At 45.2% G+C, this 19,285-nt stretch overlaps 2 protein-coding genes across 3 annotated transcripts in view; both read right to left on the reverse strand.

Moving 5' to 3' along the window:
• The window catches only part of grk3 (G protein-coupled receptor kinase 3), a 71,530-nt gene extending 60,345 nt beyond the window's left edge, over nucleotides 1-11,185 (reverse strand). Inside the window, exon 1 of one of the 2 annotated variants that reach the window (XM_061734050.1) lies at nucleotides 9,796-11,185. In XM_061734050.1, coding sequence (XP_061590034.1) covers nucleotides 9,796-9,908 — 113 coding nt within the window. In that variant the 5' untranslated portion in view covers nucleotides 9,909-11,185. The remainder of the gene's footprint in view (nucleotides 1-9,795) is intronic. The other variant, XM_061734051.1, reaches the window with a different exon arrangement.
• Nucleotides 11,186-15,833: 4,648 nt separating this feature from the next.
• cryba4 (crystallin, beta A4) lies at nucleotides 15,834-18,426 on the reverse strand. The gene is made up of 6 exons (XM_061734052.1): nucleotides 18,334-18,426; nucleotides 17,877-17,920; nucleotides 17,485-17,603; nucleotides 17,250-17,391; nucleotides 16,968-17,110; nucleotides 15,834-16,072 (listed from the first exon to the last, which is right to left on the reverse strand). Exons 2-6 carry the CDS (start codon nucleotides 17,913-17,915, stop codon nucleotides 15,925-15,927), a joined length of 591 nt encoding a protein of 196 aa, XP_061590036.1. The 5' UTR covers nucleotides 17,916-17,920; nucleotides 18,334-18,426; the 3' UTR covers nucleotides 15,834-15,924.
• Between the last annotated feature and the right edge of the window lie 859 nt (nucleotides 18,427-19,285).

Below are 19,285 nucleotides of genomic sequence, written 5' to 3' on the forward strand. Positions count from 1 at the left end.
GACCAGCGGCATTTCGGCCGGATCTGCCCCGGGGATGGTGCGCCCTGGCCCGGCAAACCCGCGGCGGGAGCCTGGCGGCTCCTGAGCGCATCCTCTGCATCTTGGTTAGGCTACCAGAGATCAAACCGACAGATTTGCCTGAAAATCTCGCAGGGTGAAGTTGTTCCGACCTGGGACAGACCGCTGAATAAATAAAGGTAAGAAAATAAACGTTTCATACCCCGTTGTGCTGCGTTGTGCTGCGGATCCCGACCGCGGCGGTCCCGGGTCCCGCGTCCCGCGTCCCGGGTCCCGCTCCGCGCTGGTCCCGGGTCCGCTCCCCGTCTGCTCCCCCGCGCTGGACCCGCTCACACACGCACTGTCGGGGAGCCGGTACCGGGGTTTGTATCCGACAGGAGCTCCAGTCCGAATTTCCAGACCTGTCTCAGCCACCTGATCATCATCATCCCTTCATCCAGCCCCCCCCTTTCCATTCGTCCTTATAATGACTCCGGCTGGAAACGTCTTATGCAAAGTTTTTCTTTTAAAAATCACCATAGGTTTCTGTCCATCAGCTGCGCCAGTCAAGCGCTACATAAATGAGAATCTGTGTGTCGCGCCGCGAATACACACCCGCGCATGTCGGGGTCCGGTACCGGGTTTGTAACCGACAGATTTGGCTGCAAATTTCGGAGGGTGAAGCTGATCAGACCTGAGACAGACCCCAGAAATCTCTGCTCGCAAAGCGGCCGGGAACCAGGTCGATTGGACCGCTTGGGGAACCAGGAAGTCGGGTTGCAGCAGCGCCCATCACCGCGCTGCTCCAGCCGCTGCTTTAACCGGGGAAAGTCACCGGTTCCGACATGCAAAACACACGCGCGCTGCAGAACAAGTGTGCTTATTTAAATAGAGCGGGAGCAAAACTTAGTTTGATTGTATTTTATTTCACTTTACACATCAAGCAAATCCTTAAAAGTTTTCATCTTCTGTTTCGCATTAAACAGCTCAGTGGATGGTCTCATTCAGCTTCACCCGCCCCCTTCTCCCTTTACCGTTCTCATGGCCGGCCTTACATTACCGTAATTCAGGTAATAGACACGGCGCACCGTTTCTTAAGGCGCCCGGCACATTTAAAAAAAAAAAAAAAAAAAAAAGTTGCGCCTTATGGTCGCGAAAATACGGTATTACAAATAAAAATAGAAAAAATATAATAAGTAAAAAATATATAATATGTGTCTAATATGTACAATTACCAGGAGTATTTACAGGACGGCAGGAATGAAAAATGAAAGTGTTCTTAAAGTGTCTTTTAGAAGCAGGGGGTGGCTTAGATGCCTTAATTTAAGAGGGTGGTGGCATGGGGGAAAAAAAGTGTTCAAGTGCTTGGTGGTTTTGGTTCTGATGGACCTAAACCTGTGACCTGATGGGAGGGGAGTGTACAGGGAGTGAGCTGGATGAGGTGGGTCCCCCACTATCCTCCTGGCCCTCTGCCGGTATCTGACATCGTACAGAACACACACAGGCTGTTCACACGATACGCTTCAGTCTGTTCTTGGTGTGGGCAGAGGATACAGGGTACCACACAGTGATGGAGGAGGTGAGGACACTCTGGTGAGGACACTCTGAATCGTCGCCCTGAAGAGGGAGCGAACCTTGGGGTTCATCTTGTGGAGCAGTCTGAGGAAGAACATCCAGAGGAGGTTCTGAATTCTTGGACTCGGGTCAAGTGTCTGATCTGTTATGGATTCCCTCTAACCCGGACAGTCACACCAATTCACCAAGTAACAAACTCTCTTTGGTGCAATGGGTCTTATGCCCCTCCCATTCACAACCATTTGCATTAGTATAAAAGCAATAGCAATAGGGTGGGGGCAGGCTTTATGGGATGACTTATATATGTGACAACAAAGATGGCTGCCGTTACATGCTTCCTTTCTCTGGTTGGTTGAAAGTCAGTCCAATAGCGTACAGATGCAGTTTCTACTGCATAAATTGGTATCGAGCCAGACAGAATCTTTGTACCAAAGAGGAAAAGGATTAAAGGTGCCTGGCGAAGCTCGACTCCGTCTGCAGCATTGCTGACAAACTCTGCCCTCTTTGTTGGAGGAGTGAACCTTGGCCTAAGAATGGAATAACGCGACACTGCCACAAAATGTCCCATTTAACCCCCCCAGCCCCGGTACACCCACCAGCCTGAACGTTTGACGCATCCACACAGTGCTGCAACCGCTTAAGCATGCATGTTTGGCAGCTTACAGACAGACATTCTCAGAAGGCCTTTGTGGCGTTCTGCTGTTTTCAGGAAGTGGTTTTATAGGTACCATCCACCAACCGCCACTCTCCTCTCAATCCTCACATTCATCTTTTACAATCCCCTTCAGTTGAGATGAATTCACCGGAATACGTGAGTTTATTCAAGGCTGATACAAACAAGAAGCCGGAGCTTGAAGACCCTCCCTTATCTTTAAGGGCTCCTATTTGGGTACACTTCAGTTTCCCGTTGAAAAACAACAACGGACAAGGACACAGTCAGTACGTTTACATGCACTAACAGAAAGTTGAATTCTTGCCTTAATCCGACCGATTTCGAATTTCAAAAAACCATGTAGGCTATACACCTTGGCCGGGCAAAATTGAAGCTCCTGAGATTGAGCTTTTAGTGCCACATTATGCGGTCCTAATCCCAGTTATTCCAGCATGTATACGCAACCCACCGTGAACCGAGCTACTGACTGCCCCGGGACTCCCCCTTCTGGAAGTGACGAGCTGCGGGAGCAGGAATAATAACCGTCACGGCATCATAACAATACGGTTACAGAAGAAAAAGAGGGAGACTGTGCATCTTACCTGCAACAAGATCAGGCTTTGTACGTACGAAATTTACAGAACTGCTGCATCATTAAAGTCAATTTTTTCGCATGTTGTTGTCCTCCTTCGCGCTTGTTTACCAATTGTACCGGAAGAACGCCAATGCGAAAGTGCGTGTGGCGCCACCTAGCGTCGTGGAGTCGAACGCACCTCACTCAATAATCGATTGTCTTCTCGAAACTCCAGTTTAATCCCTGGCTAGATTGTGGCCAATAGCTTGATTTAGACGTGCATGTAACCGCACTGATAGATAAAACAAGAGCAGTGTGCAGACATTGTTCAGCAGCAATCGGGCATGTTTCTTGCAACACGTCAAACCTCACAACACATTTGAAACGGCAGTACGCGAACGTGAATATTGCTGCTGCAACGAAAGAAACCAGCAGAGTGTAAACTCAGCTACCTTTGGCATTTAAACAGTCATTCAGATCCGGCTAAAGCTATAACTAAGGCCATCTGTGTTTTTATAGCGGCAGATCTGTGAACATACTCAGTTGTTGAGAACACAAGTATTAAACACACGTTTTATATTTTGTTTAATTTGAGAATCTTTTATTTATTAGAGGACTTGGTAATAGAGTTAAGCAGTATTATATTTATAATACTATTTTTATATATTTTTTAATGTTTCATTTTATAAGAAAAATATATAAACCATTGTTTGCCAAAGTTGAAAATTAAACGAAGTTTTTTTTTCTCCTTACTGTACCAAAAATGACCGTGACCTCAAACCGAGGTATGTACCGAACCTAAATAATGGAGATGGTTTAGGGCCCAAAACCACAAAAGCTATCGCTGTTCGAGTAGATAACACCTATGAACAATGTGGCTACCACTGCCACCTCAACATTACATCAGATGATCTTCCTGCTCTCATGAATCAAGTCTTAGTCAAACGAGTATGTGTAGTGCTAGATATGAATTGAACATTTTCTTGTTTCTTATGATTGTGAATCTGCAATCAAGTGAAAAAGTACACGCTCCTATAATTCTAATTGAATCGCCTCATGATTCAACAGCTGGTAGATCCATTTTTAGCAGCCACCACCTGAACTTAGTAGTAGTTTTCTGTGTGACCGCATCAGCTTCTTATCAGTAAAAGGCAAATAAAAATCACACAGGAGTGAATTTCTTTAAAGCAATTAAAGAGCACAAACATCAATGACAGACGGTGGATACTGCAGTCTGACAGTGGGCTAATCCTGCATGTTACCTTTCAACTGATCTGAAACCCGGACAACGTCCCACAACACCCATCCCAGATTTGACCTGGACGTACGAGAAGAATCAAAGCCCGCACAAGGAGAACTGGACACACTCTCTGTGACATCACCAACATGTTTCTGAAGAGCAGCTTTGAAGAAACATTTTTAGCATCTTAGCAGGAGCTGTCAATGGGAGGAACAAACAATGCCTGGCAGTCAGATGAACACACCCCCCTTAACGCAGTTACCACAAGCTGGCCAGCTTATTTCAGCTCAGGCCAATTTCCAAATATTCTCACTTGAAGTGTTGCTACCGAAACGACACCTGAAACAAGGACTAAGAGCTCCACTGGGACAGCAATCCCTAACCCATCCATCCCAGTTTTTTTGCAGGTCGAGAAACATTGAGCAAAATAAAGAACATAGCCACTGAAATTGGTAGCCAAATGTGTCACTGAACACAGAATATCTAAAATAAGGTGTGTTGTTACACACAAAAACATGGAATGTTTTTCCTTATAAAATTGATATTAGGATATGACAAATCAAAGGTGTAATAGGACGACAAACTATCGCAAAATATCGCTGTATCAATATTTTTTCCACACCCCTCCTTGCTCCAGTGAGGCATCGCTGGTGTGTGAATGTTCAGGTGGTGGTCGGAGAAGCCATTGGTGCTGATTGGCTGCCAGGTCCCCGTCAGCCTGCCCCAAGGCAGCTGTGGCTACACCTGTAGTTTACCACCACCGGGTATGAATGAGGACTGAATGATTAATGTGAGCATTGTGAACACTTTGAGTTTCCATTATTATAATCATCATCATCATCATTATTATTATTACTACTACTAATCTTGTGCTGACCCAAAGCAGGAATAACTACATTTTGATGTTTCACTTTGGTTTTAACTGTTTAAATGATGAGCTGTTGCAGTTTCACATCTCAAATTCTTGTCAAACCCATCTCTACACAACACTTTCTCTGGCGGATGGCTGAATTTGCACATTTCTGTCCACTCTCGTCCACTTCCTCGTGTACTTTAGAATACGCTGGTCAATTTGGTAAATGACCATCAGACATGTGCCACACCGTGGGATCAAAAGTGCAGTCTGACACCTGCCTATACAGAAGGATCCTAAAAATAAGAACCACAATGGTCCTGTGATCGGGTTGTTGGGAACACAAGACGATTTCATCTTAAGGGGACGTGCAGTTGTGTGCTAGTTCCCTTAAATCCTACTGAGGCAGCAGGAAGAAAACTATGTATTTTATTTGCTTTCTTTATGCCTTTATTATATTAACTGTACCGTAAAAACTTCCATGCAGCTGTTTCTCTAGCACCAACACCCACTATAATCATATATATATATATTTTTTTAAATAATAACATGATTAAAAAAGGGGGTACCACCTTTTGCACCACTATTGATGAAAACTTGATTACTGAGTTAATGTTAACACCAACACTGACATGAAGTGAAAGAATCGCAGGCGGGAGGCAGGAAACCGTCGCATCAGCTTGTGAAGCATCTCATGACGGTTCACAGCACTCAGACGAGACTAGGACAACCATGCAGACATGACGACGCCGGCATCAATTCTTTCATCTAAATTAACCCCAGTCAAACATGAGCCTGTCTTAGAACCAAAAAAAACAAAAAACACTGGGAAGTAAACTCAAGTCGGCTATGACTGACAGCTGTCAGTCATGTAACATAATTAGCTGTTTTTTTCAAGAACTGTTCTGTCCAAAAACATTAATCAACAACGGTTAAAATGACACGTGTTCTAGTTTTCCACGACATCAGGTGTTGCGCACGTGTCGACATGTTTTGTTATTGAATACATGTATAAGAACTAAAGACATGAGTTCTTTAAAAATGTGCCTTGAAAACATCTTGAGATTTCATTCAGGTACAATAAAGCTGCACCAGCCTTTTTTTTTTTCTTGAACTTTGCAGCTTTTCTTGATGGTAATTGTTCGTATACTTAGCGTCTTGCCTCGTGTTGAGGCACCGATGGGGTCTACGGGCGACACCACTGTCCAAAACCAAATGAAACCATACTGGCTTGTCTGCATGAATCAGAAACATGTTCTCTCTACCGTGTCACTTCAGACCGTCCTCCCTCTGGATGAGCATCTTTTCTTGGACATTCTTGTTCCAACCCCGTCCCTCAACCACTAAACTGATGTCACGAATCGATTCATATGGAATACTGAGCTCCAGTGGGTCGTCATTACCCCGCTGATGCAAGATGTTCTGGTAGGTCCAGATAAATGAGGGGTTGGGCCTTGGATCTGACATATTTCAGGTTTTTCCCTGAGGTGTCACCAAGGCAAATCATCCGTTTCCATCTCAGCCTGTCTTCTGTCACACCAGCCACCTGCATATCCTCTTTATCACCATGACAACAATTCAGTTAAATTTAGTGCCAAATCACAACGTATGTAATCTCATGGTATTTCAAGGATACAGTTCAACTTATTCCAGGTTAGTCCAATTAATACAAAGCCAAAAAATATATTACAACAACAATAATAATAATAGCAGCTTCACTAAGGACACCAGCAGATGGCATCAAAACCGTTCTTGGATCCAAACTTGTCCTGATCCAGCACCAGACCCCTGTGGAGGGAAAGTCCCCTTTCACAGGAAGGAACCTGACAAAACCAGACTCAGGAAGGGCCAGCATCCACCTGGACAAGAAGGTGCTCAGGTTACACTCTTGATCCAGTCCCTCTTCCACCTGCCCTCAAACATGTCCCAAACCATTCCAACAGACTTTAGTGACACCCCAATCTTCAACGCCAATCCCACAATTCCTGCCCCTGCACTCCGTCATACATGTTTTCCACAACTATAAAGACGTGGTCTACTCCCTCTGACTCCATCTAACCTCCTCCATCATCATCCTCAGAGCAAACGCTGCATCTGTGGAGCTCCTTCTGGAGGAACCCAAATCCGATCCATCTGACCGACAGGCATGTCGGCGGCAGCCTTGTGCCGTTCAACGCGCCACATTGCTCCTTGTTTCATTTAACTCAATTTTTCAAAATGTGTTTTATCAAATGTCCGGACCATTCGGTTTTGAAGTGCAGGATGTGATCATATGTTTACTGAAAAACATCGACTAGGGCTGCAGAATATTCTGAAAATTGCAATAAGAACATGTGCAATAATGAGATAAGCAAATACTTCAGTGAAGGTACCATCATCCACCATTAAATGTTCTGTTTTCAGGAAGCCAGAGAGAATCACACTCTTTCTGAAAATGCTGATTGGACACTGAAAACATAAACTCTTCACATATTTCACGATAAAAGCCCTGCAGAAACCTTTGAAATACACCATAGACATGTGTGAAAAACAGCCTCCAATAATAATAACTTCAAAACAAATATAAAAGCCAGGGCACACTTGAACCCACAAGCACATTAAACCAGTTAGAAAACAATCTTTCAGAACCTGGCTTCAGTTGATCTTTGTGGAGCGGTGCTTCCTGCTGACGAGCAGGAACTCAGCAGGTGACTGAACTGACAACCACTTGTTTAAGTGTTGTGTTTGTTTAGCCGTCATTAAACCGGTTTACAAATGTGTGCTGGTCGTAGCCTCCCGTTTCTGGAGAGGAGATGTTGACCCACCCACATTAAACTCTGCACACACAATCATCATATTTCAACTGACAGAGCTGTCAGACATACAACGCTCTCATGAAACAACTCTGTCAATAACCAAAGTTTCACCACATCCTGTTTAAACAAAAATAACCTTACTGAGGCCTTGCTGAAGGACCAGCCGGTGACGACGCAGTGTTGATGCCGTCATACCACTGCAGCCCACTAGGGGTGATAGAACCCAGTCTACTTTTATACATTCAAACAAAGAAGAAGGGGGTGTCCCCATTCAGGCTACATGGCACTAAGAGAGCCAGGACCATGCTGATGTCACCATAAGGATGAGACTCCCACCAAACAAAGAGTCTTTCCTAACAAGTACGAACTTGCTATGTTTGACGTTTGTAACTGCAGTCACCACCACTGCCACGATGACGCTGTACCACAACCCACCCAGACAAAACCACCTGCAGGAGCCGGATCAGGCAGCGGGGTCAGGAAACAGATAAACACCCACTAATCCACTTTACACACGTGGCTTCTCAACGGTTCCCAGAATTAACGTTGTATCACGCTGGTGGTTGTCTGACCCTCGGTGGTTGAAGACGTCCAGCTGGTTCAGAGACAGCGAGGACGTGAGCTATGTGTAGTACCAACTTATGACAAATGTATTGATCCTCCCACGCTGCAGGAAAACACAGGTTTGTAAAACAATCGTCCACAAATTCCAGACTAGTTGATGTTAAACGTCATGAGACATATGTCTGCAGAGGAAAAAGAGAACTAGTTAGATAGAGGGGGTGGGCTCAAACGTCACCTTCACCTGTTTAAAGTGAAACCTGGAGGCCGAGATGCTGAAGTGTGAGGCTTGATGTGTGCGTCTGTTAAATAAAAGAGCGTACCGCACCAGCTTTGGTACGCATCTTAAACACTTAGCTTTGGGTTGAGTCGGTGGATGACGGTGTGGAAGTGGAAAAAATAAATATTTCAAAGGGTGGGGGGGAAAAAATTAAGTTTGTCATAAAAATATTGATATAAAAACAAAACTCTCTCAAATGCAGCACACATGTGAGTTGTGTTTCTCTTGTAGTACTACAGCCCCTGTGAGGCCTGCTGGGTCATGGGGTGTAGTAGTTAATGACAATTATGTATCTAAAATATTCATAGTTATGGGACAAAACTAAACAAGAAAAATAGAAGGACACCTCAGGATCTCGGGGGAGATCTCGGATCTCAGGAACACCACCTCACTCCCTCACTTCAAATCCAAACTGAAAACCCACCTGTTCAGAACTGCCTTCTCCCTCTGACCCCACTTGCACTGTGTCGTTGTCGTGGTTTTTTAACTTAATCTGAGTATTTTTTTTACCCCCTAGCTTTTATTATTGTGTTACACTTTTTTTAACCATTGTACGGCAACCTTGAGTGTTTAGAAAGGCGCCTTCAAATAAAATGTATTATTATTATTACCTCAATTTAAATACAAACGGCTGCATCTAAAACATCTTGTAAACTTGGGGGTCAGGCATTCAAAACTATACATGGAAACTAAATCATGTATATAAAGAACCCTGCAAATGCAAGAAACACGTGTGCATTTTGAGTACTGATTAAAGGTTTTTTACAGGTGATTGGAAAAATAAACAACAAATCGAGGGGGGAAGGTTTCACAACTTTTGAGTCACGTGGTGTAGTCAAAAAAATACGTGAAAATTCAATATAGCATTCAAAAAACTGTTCTTAAGAATATCAATACAAATTATAAGAAGATCACAAGTCAAATTAAAGTTGATGCATTTCATTAGTCTCGTACATCTGCAACCCAGCTTGGGTTCGGGGTCCAGAGAGCAATACTGACCCCCGCAAATGACGTCAGACACCCCCAAACCTAAAACTATTAAACCACAATCAATATCCTGGCTGGATCATTGAAGCTCGGCCCTCACGGCCGAGTCACGGAGCCGGGTTTGGGTTATTTCGTGAGGCTGGGGGGGGTGCAGCAGAACCCCGGGGTTCCTGTCACCAGGCGCGGGGCTGGGGAGGAAGTATATGCCTCCATCTCCCGCATGGCCGCACATCAAGCACAAAAACACCCTCCATTTGCACGCAAACGGCCACACAGCTTACCTGGGCTCGGGCAGGATGATTTTCTTGCTGGCCCGGGCCGCCGGAGTAGATTTGCTTTTCTCCATCGCCATCAAGTAGCTGACATCGGCGAGTACTGCTTCCAGGTCCGCCATCTTTCGACCCTGGTGCGACCAAATCCAACAAAATAACGGGGTCTGGGCTTCCTCGTGTGGGTGGGGGTGGTGGGGAAGGGGGGTTTGTGTTTTTATTAAAAAAAAAGATTAAAATCAGCTTCTTCCTCCACCAGACGAGAGCAGCACCCGAGTCTCAGACCGCCATCACTGACACTCGCATGGAGCTCATGCGGGTTAACTGGCGGAGCTGCTGGAGCTGCAGGTGAAGAGAGCGGCTCTGGCTCCGCAGCGGGGCCGGGCGGAGCGGGGGGGAGAGCGGCCACCGGGAGGAGGACAGGCCGGAGCTGCTGGAGCTCCTGGAGCTCCGAGCCCCCGGTCCCGCGGGACTCCCCGCTGCAGGAGGATCACTCCCGGCTCAGCCGTTGAGCGGGGGCGGGTCCGGGCGGGCCTGGGGCCGGGCGGCGGTACTGGGGACCCCCGGGCGGGGAGCGGGGCCGCGGCCCCGGACCTCCAGGCTGCGGGGCGGGGCGGAACCAGGTGAGACGTGGACCCGGCTCAGGGGGAGAGAGAGCCTCGCCCGCCGTCCTGCTGGGCTCGGGCAACACTGGAACCGACACCTGCAGGGGACAGGCGAGGGTTCGGGGGAACCGGGTGATCGATCCGGATCGATACTGGGCTAGTTAGCCGCCGCGCTAGTTAGCCGCTAGCAGCTAGAGAACCGAGCCGCCTGGAAACAGGACGGTCGGGGCTCTCAGCGGCACCAGAACCGCCCTGGGTGGCGGCTCGGCTCGGTGCTCGGCTGGACCGGGCTGGATTGGACCGGGCGGGACCGGAGCTGCGTCGACGTCTTCACGGAAACATTGGTATGGGTCTGTCTCTGCCGGGTTCGCTCGGCTCCGTCCGCGCATCCGGACCGGAGCTGCCGGGGCTGCTGGTACCGGTACCGGGGCCGGTCCTGGTCCTGGTGGGGCCGGTCCAGGTCCGGGTGAAAACCCCCGAACAGACTCCTCGGGGCCGCGTTAGGGTTCCCTGTACGCGGTTCTGCTGCAGCGGCTCAGCCCGCTGGGGGAGCCGCGGGCTCGGCTCGACCGTCGCTCCGCCTCCGTCCGGACCGCGGTTCCGCCGGCTCCGGACCGCTGCTCTCGGGGTAAAGGGTCGGTTTTGGCCGTGCTGCTGCGGCGGAGCAGCGAGGAGCGTCTTCGGTGTGGTGTTGTTACGCTGCGCGGTACCGCTGCTGCTGTCCGGGTCCACTTCCTCCCACTGCGGCGGCGGAGCGCTGGAAAACACGGAGCGGCTCGGGCTCGCTCGGAGCCGGAGCGGCTGCTTCAAACTCACACACGAGTGTTGTTGATCCGTCTGAGCAGACGCTGCTGCTGCAGGGCCGGGGACAGGGCCAGAACTGGACCAGGGGGGGCCGAGGGGGCCGGCAGTCCTGGGGGGGAACCAACACTAAAAGATTTTATTATACTGTTGTAGTAAACAGGCTCACAAATACTCTTCTTTTTTTCTTTCTAACTTTTCTGCATATATATTAATGGTTAATACCATGTTGGTAAAGATAAGATAAGATAAACCTTTAATAGTCCCACAGAGGGGAAATTTGCAGTTTACAGCAGCAAAGGGGATAGGTCAAAAACAAGAGGCATCAATAGAAAAGTAATAACACAGTAATAATAATAACTCACTATAAACAGTAAACTGGTATACAATAATAATAATAAGAAAGATAAATAATAAGAAATACTAGTATATAAAATGATAACAGACGGATATTTACAGATGGATATTTACATAATTGCACGTTGCAGTGAGTGAAAGATATTGCACATTATTTCCCTTATGTACATGTATTGTCAGGTTGTATGGTCTTCTGTGAGCAGTGCTGGTTGTGTAGTCTCACACAACCAGGCATATGTTTGTATATATGTATATATATATATATTAGGGCTGTGCGATTAATCGATTTTAAATCTAAATCGGATTTATTAATCAAGACGATGATAAAAAAAGGAAAATCGGAAAATCGATTTTCCTTTTTTGCAGCTGGCTGCATTACAGACAGCTCGTCTAGTCATCTTTGTTTGGTCAAGAAAATTGTAAATGTTGTCACTTTACTAAACTCAAGGAGGATTTACAGTATCTTTCAATTGCACTTCATTCCCAATAGGGAAATCTGTTTGCTATTTTTCTTTAAAAATAAAGATAAAATATTTGAAACAATTTATTCCATTGTCTTTTGTAGTTTTACCAAAAAAATCGAAATCGAAATCGAAAATCGGGTTTTCAGAGAAAAAAATCGCGATTTTATTTTTGACCAAAATTGCCCAGCCCTAATAAATATATATATATATATATATATATATATATATATATATATATATATATATATATATATATAACATAACATCAACAGAAAAGTCATCATCGTCAATAACAGCTAGATTCTTGTGAATTCTAACCCACTGAAATTACACAGTATCCTGCTAGTGGGTGGCCACTACACATTTTTAATATATAATATAGATCATATATATTTTAATTAATAACATTTTAAATAAATTAAATTTAATATACATATATTTATTTTTTCCTTTTTTAATATTTTTTATTTGCATTTATTTATTATATATGTATATATATATATATATTATAGGCAACCTGCAGTTTGCGGATGCTTGCTTATTATTATTATTATTATTATTATTATTATTATTATTATTATTATTATTATTATTATTATTATTATTATTAGGCTCAGAAATACTTAAAGAAATGCTGACTGATATGCATTTGGCCCAAATGATTTGGGATGAAACGCATAACTGACGATAGAATCTACGTGACCGGCAAGTGTTTTTTTGTTTTTTTTAATTGAGGCAAGTGGGGTGGCCAGTGGGGTGGCCAGCAAATTTGTAGGGGGGGCCATGGCCACCCCTGGCCACCCCCTGGTGGCGCCACTGCCTCAATACCCTTAAAGTCAAATACTAGAGGGAAGTTCTCTACCTTTCTAACTCTCTACACTGATGTGGGGGATTTAAAACCCTTGTTAAAATCAGAATCAGAAAGAAGGACACACAAGGAATTTGTTGTGGTGATTGGTGCAATACAAAACAGCAAATAATATTAAAGGAAAAAATGTACAACAAGTTGGTTCTAAAGTGCCGGAGTAATTAGTCTGTAGGAAAAAAAATGTACATGAGGTGACCTGGGATGTGCGTTAATGTGACACATAAGGTCAGGAGTGGGGTATTTGCGTTAATGTAACGTAGAGTGGGGTGGGGGGACAGTCTGTGGTAGACGGGAGAGAGGGGGGTCCGGGGCCTTGTCAGCTGCACTTGGGAAGAAACCGTTTTTATGGTGTGAAGTTCTCTACCTTTCTACCTTCTTAGAGGCACACTTTAATAACCCTCTACACTAATGTGGGGACCTTAAACCCTTGTTAAAATCAGAATCAGGTTTATTGGCAAAGTCAGGTCAAACAAGACAGGGAATTTGACTCGGTTATTTTCGTTCACTGTACAGTAAATAGACAAATGACAGCTCCTAATAATAATAATAATAATAATAATAATTATAATAATAATAAATAATATATTTTATTTATAGAGCACTCTTCATTCAGGGAGTGCTTACAAGATTAAAACAAGTACAGGAAAAGGTCAGTATCAATAGAATTTAAAATACCAGAGACTGAGAAGTGGCGAACAAACACGCCAGCATCTTTATTAACATAAATACAAATTTTTTTTTTTGAAAGTGAAAAGTACAGCATTATGAGGTGTGCATTGTTACAGTATATTGGTTGATTACTCTGAGACTCTATAAGTGATGAGAGTTCATCAGAGCAACAGCTTGGGGGAAGAAACTGTGTCTGTGTCTGGAGGTTTTGGCTACAGAGCTCTGTAGCGCCGTCCAGAGGGGAGGAGTTCAAACAGACTGTGTCCTGGGTGTGAGGGGTCTGCAGAGATGTTACCTGCCCGTTTCCTGGTCCTGGACGGTACAGGTCCTGGATAGATGGGAGGTTAGTCCCAGTTATCCTCTCTGCAGACCTGATTGTCCGTTGCAGCCTGTCTAGTTTGGTGGCCGAGCCGAACTAGACAGTGATGGAGGTGCAGATAAGAGAACAGACTGGATGATGGCAGAGTAGAAGGTGGTCAGCAGCTGCTGTGGCAGGTTAAACTTCCTGAGCTGACGCAGGAAGTTTAACCTCTGCTGAGCCTTCTTCCAGACAGAGTTGATGTGGGTGGTCCAGTTCAGGTCCTGAGAGATTGTACATATATATACATATATATGGACACACACACACACACACACACACACAGGACAGATTATCCAAGGCACCACCCACAGGTTTTCTGAAGAGTGCTTTGAAGCCTCTGCTCTTGCCCATGGCAAGAACTAATGGACCCGAGAAGCCAATGTCCATCTTTTGACAGTGAAAACGAGCTGAGGCTCCTTCAGCCGATCCTCACTGAAGGAGCTGCAGAACTGCCAGCAGACGGAATATCACATTTCAGATGTCTTTTGGAGACAAAATCACCAAAGGCCTCTGCATTTAGTCGACACAGGGTTGGTACCAACTTCGATAAGCTTCTTCGCTGTCCAGGAAGTCTTGTAAATATATTTATTTCTGCTGTAAAGTTGGACATTTTAACCTCGATGGATCCAGACCCTAGTGGTCGGCAGAGCAACTGGATCCAGTCCCTAGTGGATGGTATGCATCTGTAGAGCCTGTATATATCATAAAAGGCTTTGACTGTGTACAGGAAGTGTCCCGGTTGGTTGTTGTGGAATAAAAAAAGGATGCTCAGATCTGTTGGGATCAAATGGGAGCCTTGCTGCATCAAGTTTTACATTCAGACAGGAAGATTTTATTTGTTACCCGTGTCAGCAGTTGCTCGTGGCTCATATTGGACATAAACCCTCAGGATAACGAATATTACAACCCAGTGTTTTCTGTCAGGCGGCCCATCGGGACGCTGGCATGTTCTGGTGGAGATGCAGTGCCATTGCCTGGCCAGCCACGGTAATGCTGCAGCCTTGCTGCAGTCAGAACGCCTGTAGCAAGGCTGCAGCTGCCATACACCATATCAGAACTTGGTCCCACAACAGTCACATCAGTCTTGGATTTCCTGGGGTGTTTGGGTGTTCACCACACATCCAAACAGATATGAGCTCTAAAAGGGATGTTTTATTTCTGCTGGGTTCCATCTTCAAGTTCTCTGCTCTGATGATTTGGAAACTTAATTTAGATACCAGATTTATTCTCATACACCCGCTAGTGGCAGACGCACCCGCCTTGAGACTCGTGGTGACCGAGCTTTCAAGGTTATGGCCGCTACATTTTAGAATACTCTGCCTGCAGCTTTTAGATCTATTGAGTCTGTGAGCTCTTTTAAAAGCCAACTAAAAACCTAGCTTTTTAAACATGTAAATTGCATTGTTTTAAGTTATTTTATGTTTTTTTCTACCATGTATTCTATGTATTGTATTGCTCTAAACTGTTTTTTATTCTGTAAAACACTTTGTGACAAATGTCTGTGAAAAGCACTATATAAATAAACTTTACTTACTTACTTACACACATGTTTATCTTAGATTTTTCTTATTAGGAACAGGTTCCAGTTAAAGGAGGCTGTATTTTGTTTTTTTAGAACCAGAGAGCAAAATTATTGATTTAAGTTGTCATTGTGACGTCCCGAAAGTTCTCTTCTGTACTAAAGCTGCTGCAAAACGTTCACATCTGAGGTTACAGACATGAAACTAGTCAACATGTTTGCTTCACAGACTTGGTAACGGAGAAAAGGAGCGGTGAACTGTGTGATGAATGATTAACTCAGCTGTCTCTGTTTCAGCTCTGCCTTTTATTACCCGCTAACCTCTGTACACCATCACGTGACTGGGGAGACTCCAGTGTGTGTGGAACGTGTTCCTCAGACAAGCAAAAACATTGGTGGATGTCAGTAAGGTTTAAGAAAAACAGTTTATTCAGCACTGGGAGGTGGAGGGGTCAGGGCTGAGGGGTCACAGGGTCACATGGGTCCGGTGTGGGCTGTTACTGCTGAATACGGCGGATGGACTGGATCTGAGGGGTCTGGCAGTGGGAGCCGAACTCCCTGAAGTGTTTGTACTCCCCACAGTGACGGTCACACTCCATGATGTACTGGTAACCACGGTAACCAGGGTACTGGTAGCACACAAATCTGTGGAGGAGAGGGGAAGGTGAGGGGGAGTCAAATAAAAATACAGTAATGTGAAAAGGTTTGGACCCCTTCTTTAATCACATATTTATTTTAAAGAAGAGAAACCAAAATAAAAAAAAAAATGGACATGTGGGTAAATCTAAATACCCTGAAACTTGATTAAAAAGTATCAGCCCCTGAAGAGCTGATCATCAGAAGGTTTCAGACGTCTAGAAAATGAGATGTTTTGGTGTTTGCTGGTCTGGAGAATGCAGGTGTGTGTCACCACAATGCCAAGAGGCAAAGACATCAGCAAGGAATTTGGAGAAGAAGTTATTGTTGTCCATTAGTCTGGAAGGAGTTCTTAATCTATTCTCAAATATTTCAACATTTAAAGCAAAAAAGTCTAGAGACACATGTGAGGACATCTGTCTGACAGATGAAGACTGAAACTGGTGAGGAAATGATCCTGGTTAAGATGCTGTGGTGGGACCTTAAAGCCACTCACCATTTCTGACCACCTGGGGCATATAGACCTGCTTGTGTGGGACAGTCCTGTAATACCAGTTTGTCCTGTTAGTGGTTCACCTGGTTGTGTCTCATGTCAGAGACTGACACATGAATATAGTTGTTATGTGCAGCCCCCCATGAGGCAGGAATGGCCGTTGCTACATTGTGTGGCTTTAAAAGAATGAATGTCTCTACACGTCCCTAAAATGAAACTAATCTGTAAAGAAGAATCAACCAATGTTATTAAACACTGTGACACTGACGAAACCGTACACAACAGGACTAATTTAAGTCATTGCTGCTAAATGTTGATCTACTTTTTTGCTCTACACTAAGAGCCACTATGGTCAGGGGAGTTTTATCCCATTTTAAAAGAAGCATAAACTTTGAAGGTGGGGGCACTCACGCTCCAGACTGGATCTTGAGAGAGCCGACTTCATTGTTGCACCAACCCATGGCCTGGAGGGAAGGATAATCATCGCTAAGCTCGCCCTTGCGGCCCATGAAGTTCTCACGCTCGAAGATTGTCATGCGACACTCTCTATGGTTCTGCAGGAGGGGGGTAAACAATTCAACAATATGATTAAGCTGCTCATCTGGTCCGACTGGCTGCCTGCTGCAGGTTTTGCAGACAACATCAGCCTTTCCTGTATCTAAAAGGTCCAAAAACAGACCCGGGGGAACTTACAGCACAGGCAATAGGTCTGAAGGAGGTCATTCTCTCGATGTGGTAGGCGTTGCTGCCTCCGAAAGCATCACACTGGGGGTACTCTCCTCTCTCCAGGATGAACTGCTGTCCCTGATAAGAGGCGTGTTCGTAACCCACCCAGCTGGGACAAAGCAAGGACACAAACTTGTTACTGGCGATCTGTACTTGGTCTCAGAGTTGGTTCCCGTGGCTGTCTGCATGTAGGTGTACTCACGCGCCACTCTCCACCCTGAGGGAGCGAACCGTCTCGAAGCCAAACTCCATCACGTTGCAGCACTCAGAGGTGAACTCGTGGCGGCGTCCCTGGAAGCACTCCTCATCGTAGACGATGATCTGTAAGAGGAGTGATGCCATGTTAAAACCAAGTAGACCAAGCCTGGTGGTGGATGGGTCATGATGGCGGTCGCTCCACACCAGATCAGACGATATTAAAGCACACTGTGGCAGGGTGGAGAGGTTGATGGGACACAGGTGCGCGTATCCCATCAACCTCTCCACCCAACACATTTTGTTGGTCTATGGTCCTGATATGATAGAAATTTCTCCAACTTGAGCTCCAGGGGGCCCAGGTAGAGCACTGATCTGCTCCTCCACTTCCAGACTTACCTTCCAGTGGCCGGAGAACTTGGTGCAATGGTGAGTCATCTTGTCTGCAAGGAAGAAACATAAGAGACCTGAGCAAGGTTTTCATTCTCATGTCTAATAAATCAGCAAAGCCAACTCTCACGTTAATATTATTCTATATTTCAGTGTGTTTAAGTACTGAAACGCTCCAGTAACGTCACTATCAGGACGCTGGAATCATCCGTTTATGGTTAAAGAACATTAACAGGCTCCATCTTTGGCTCGTTCTCCCTCCCTTCCAATCTCCTATCTCATTTTCTGTCCATTTCCTCCCCGTTGCCATAACGGTTACGCAGATTTTCCACCCATCGGGTGTGGTGAGGGCCTTCGGGCCCAGAGGCCTGCTCAGCTCCAGTGTTTGTTGGGGGGTTTTGAACGCAGATATGTGGCTATTGGAGGGCCGAGCCGCCCCGGCTGGTTGAGGGGGACAGGGACTCACCTCGCTTTGATGCCTTTGGCTTGTCCTGATGTGAGAGTGAGAGGAGCCACGCGCCCCCACCCTTTTAAAGCCTCCCCTGGCAGGGGGCCACACCGAAAGCCCCAGCTCAGCAGCAGGGAGGGGCTTTTTTTTCTCTCTCTCTCTCCCCCTTTGTCCCCCCCGACAAAAGCATGGATAATCTGTGTAGGACAGAAGTGCAGACACCACATTATTGGGCCAAGCACTGGACAAGGCGAAGGCAGGAGTGTAAGAGTCACAGCCAGGGCCAAGGAAGCGTGAAGGCTCCTCCCATCACTCTAGAACAGGGGTCGGCAACCTAAAATGTTGAAAGAGCCACATTGGACCAAAAACACAAAAAACAAATAGGTCTGGAGCCGCAAAAAATGAGTCTTGTATGTATAAGCCTTAGAATGAAGGAAACACATCCTGCATGTATCTATATTAGTTATAACTCTAATGTCTTTCCACGTGACTGTTTTTGTTATTGGACAACTTCTCGCTACAGAGCAAACATTCAGGCAACGAATGCAAATGATTTACTCCAAGAAACGTTGAATCCTGTACGGAAGAGTATCAGGGCCATGCAGGAGAAAAGATATTTGAGAGGGGAAGATTTTTTTTTATTGTGCACAACATTTCAACGAGAAAAAAGTTGAAATGTTGAGAAAAAAGGCAAAATTTCGACTTTTTCCTCGAAATTGTATTTCAACATTAATCTCGAGATTTCAACTTTTTTCTCGACATTTTGACTTTTTTCTCGACATTTTAACTTTTTTCTCGAAATTATATTTCAACATTAATCTCAAAACTTCTACTTTTTTCTCGACATTCCAACTTTTTTCTCGACATTTAAACTTTTTTCTCGAAGTGCACAATAAAAAAAAATCTTCCCTTCTCAAATATCTTTTCTCCTGCATGAACCTGATACTCTTCAGCATTGGAAAACGTTCAG

This window comes from Cololabis saira, chromosome 11, assembly GCF_033807715.1.
Source record: "Cololabis saira isolate AMF1-May2022 chromosome 11, fColSai1.1, whole genome shotgun sequence".
NCBI classification, from domain to species: domain Eukaryota; kingdom Metazoa; phylum Chordata; class Actinopteri; order Beloniformes; family Belonidae; genus Cololabis; species Cololabis saira.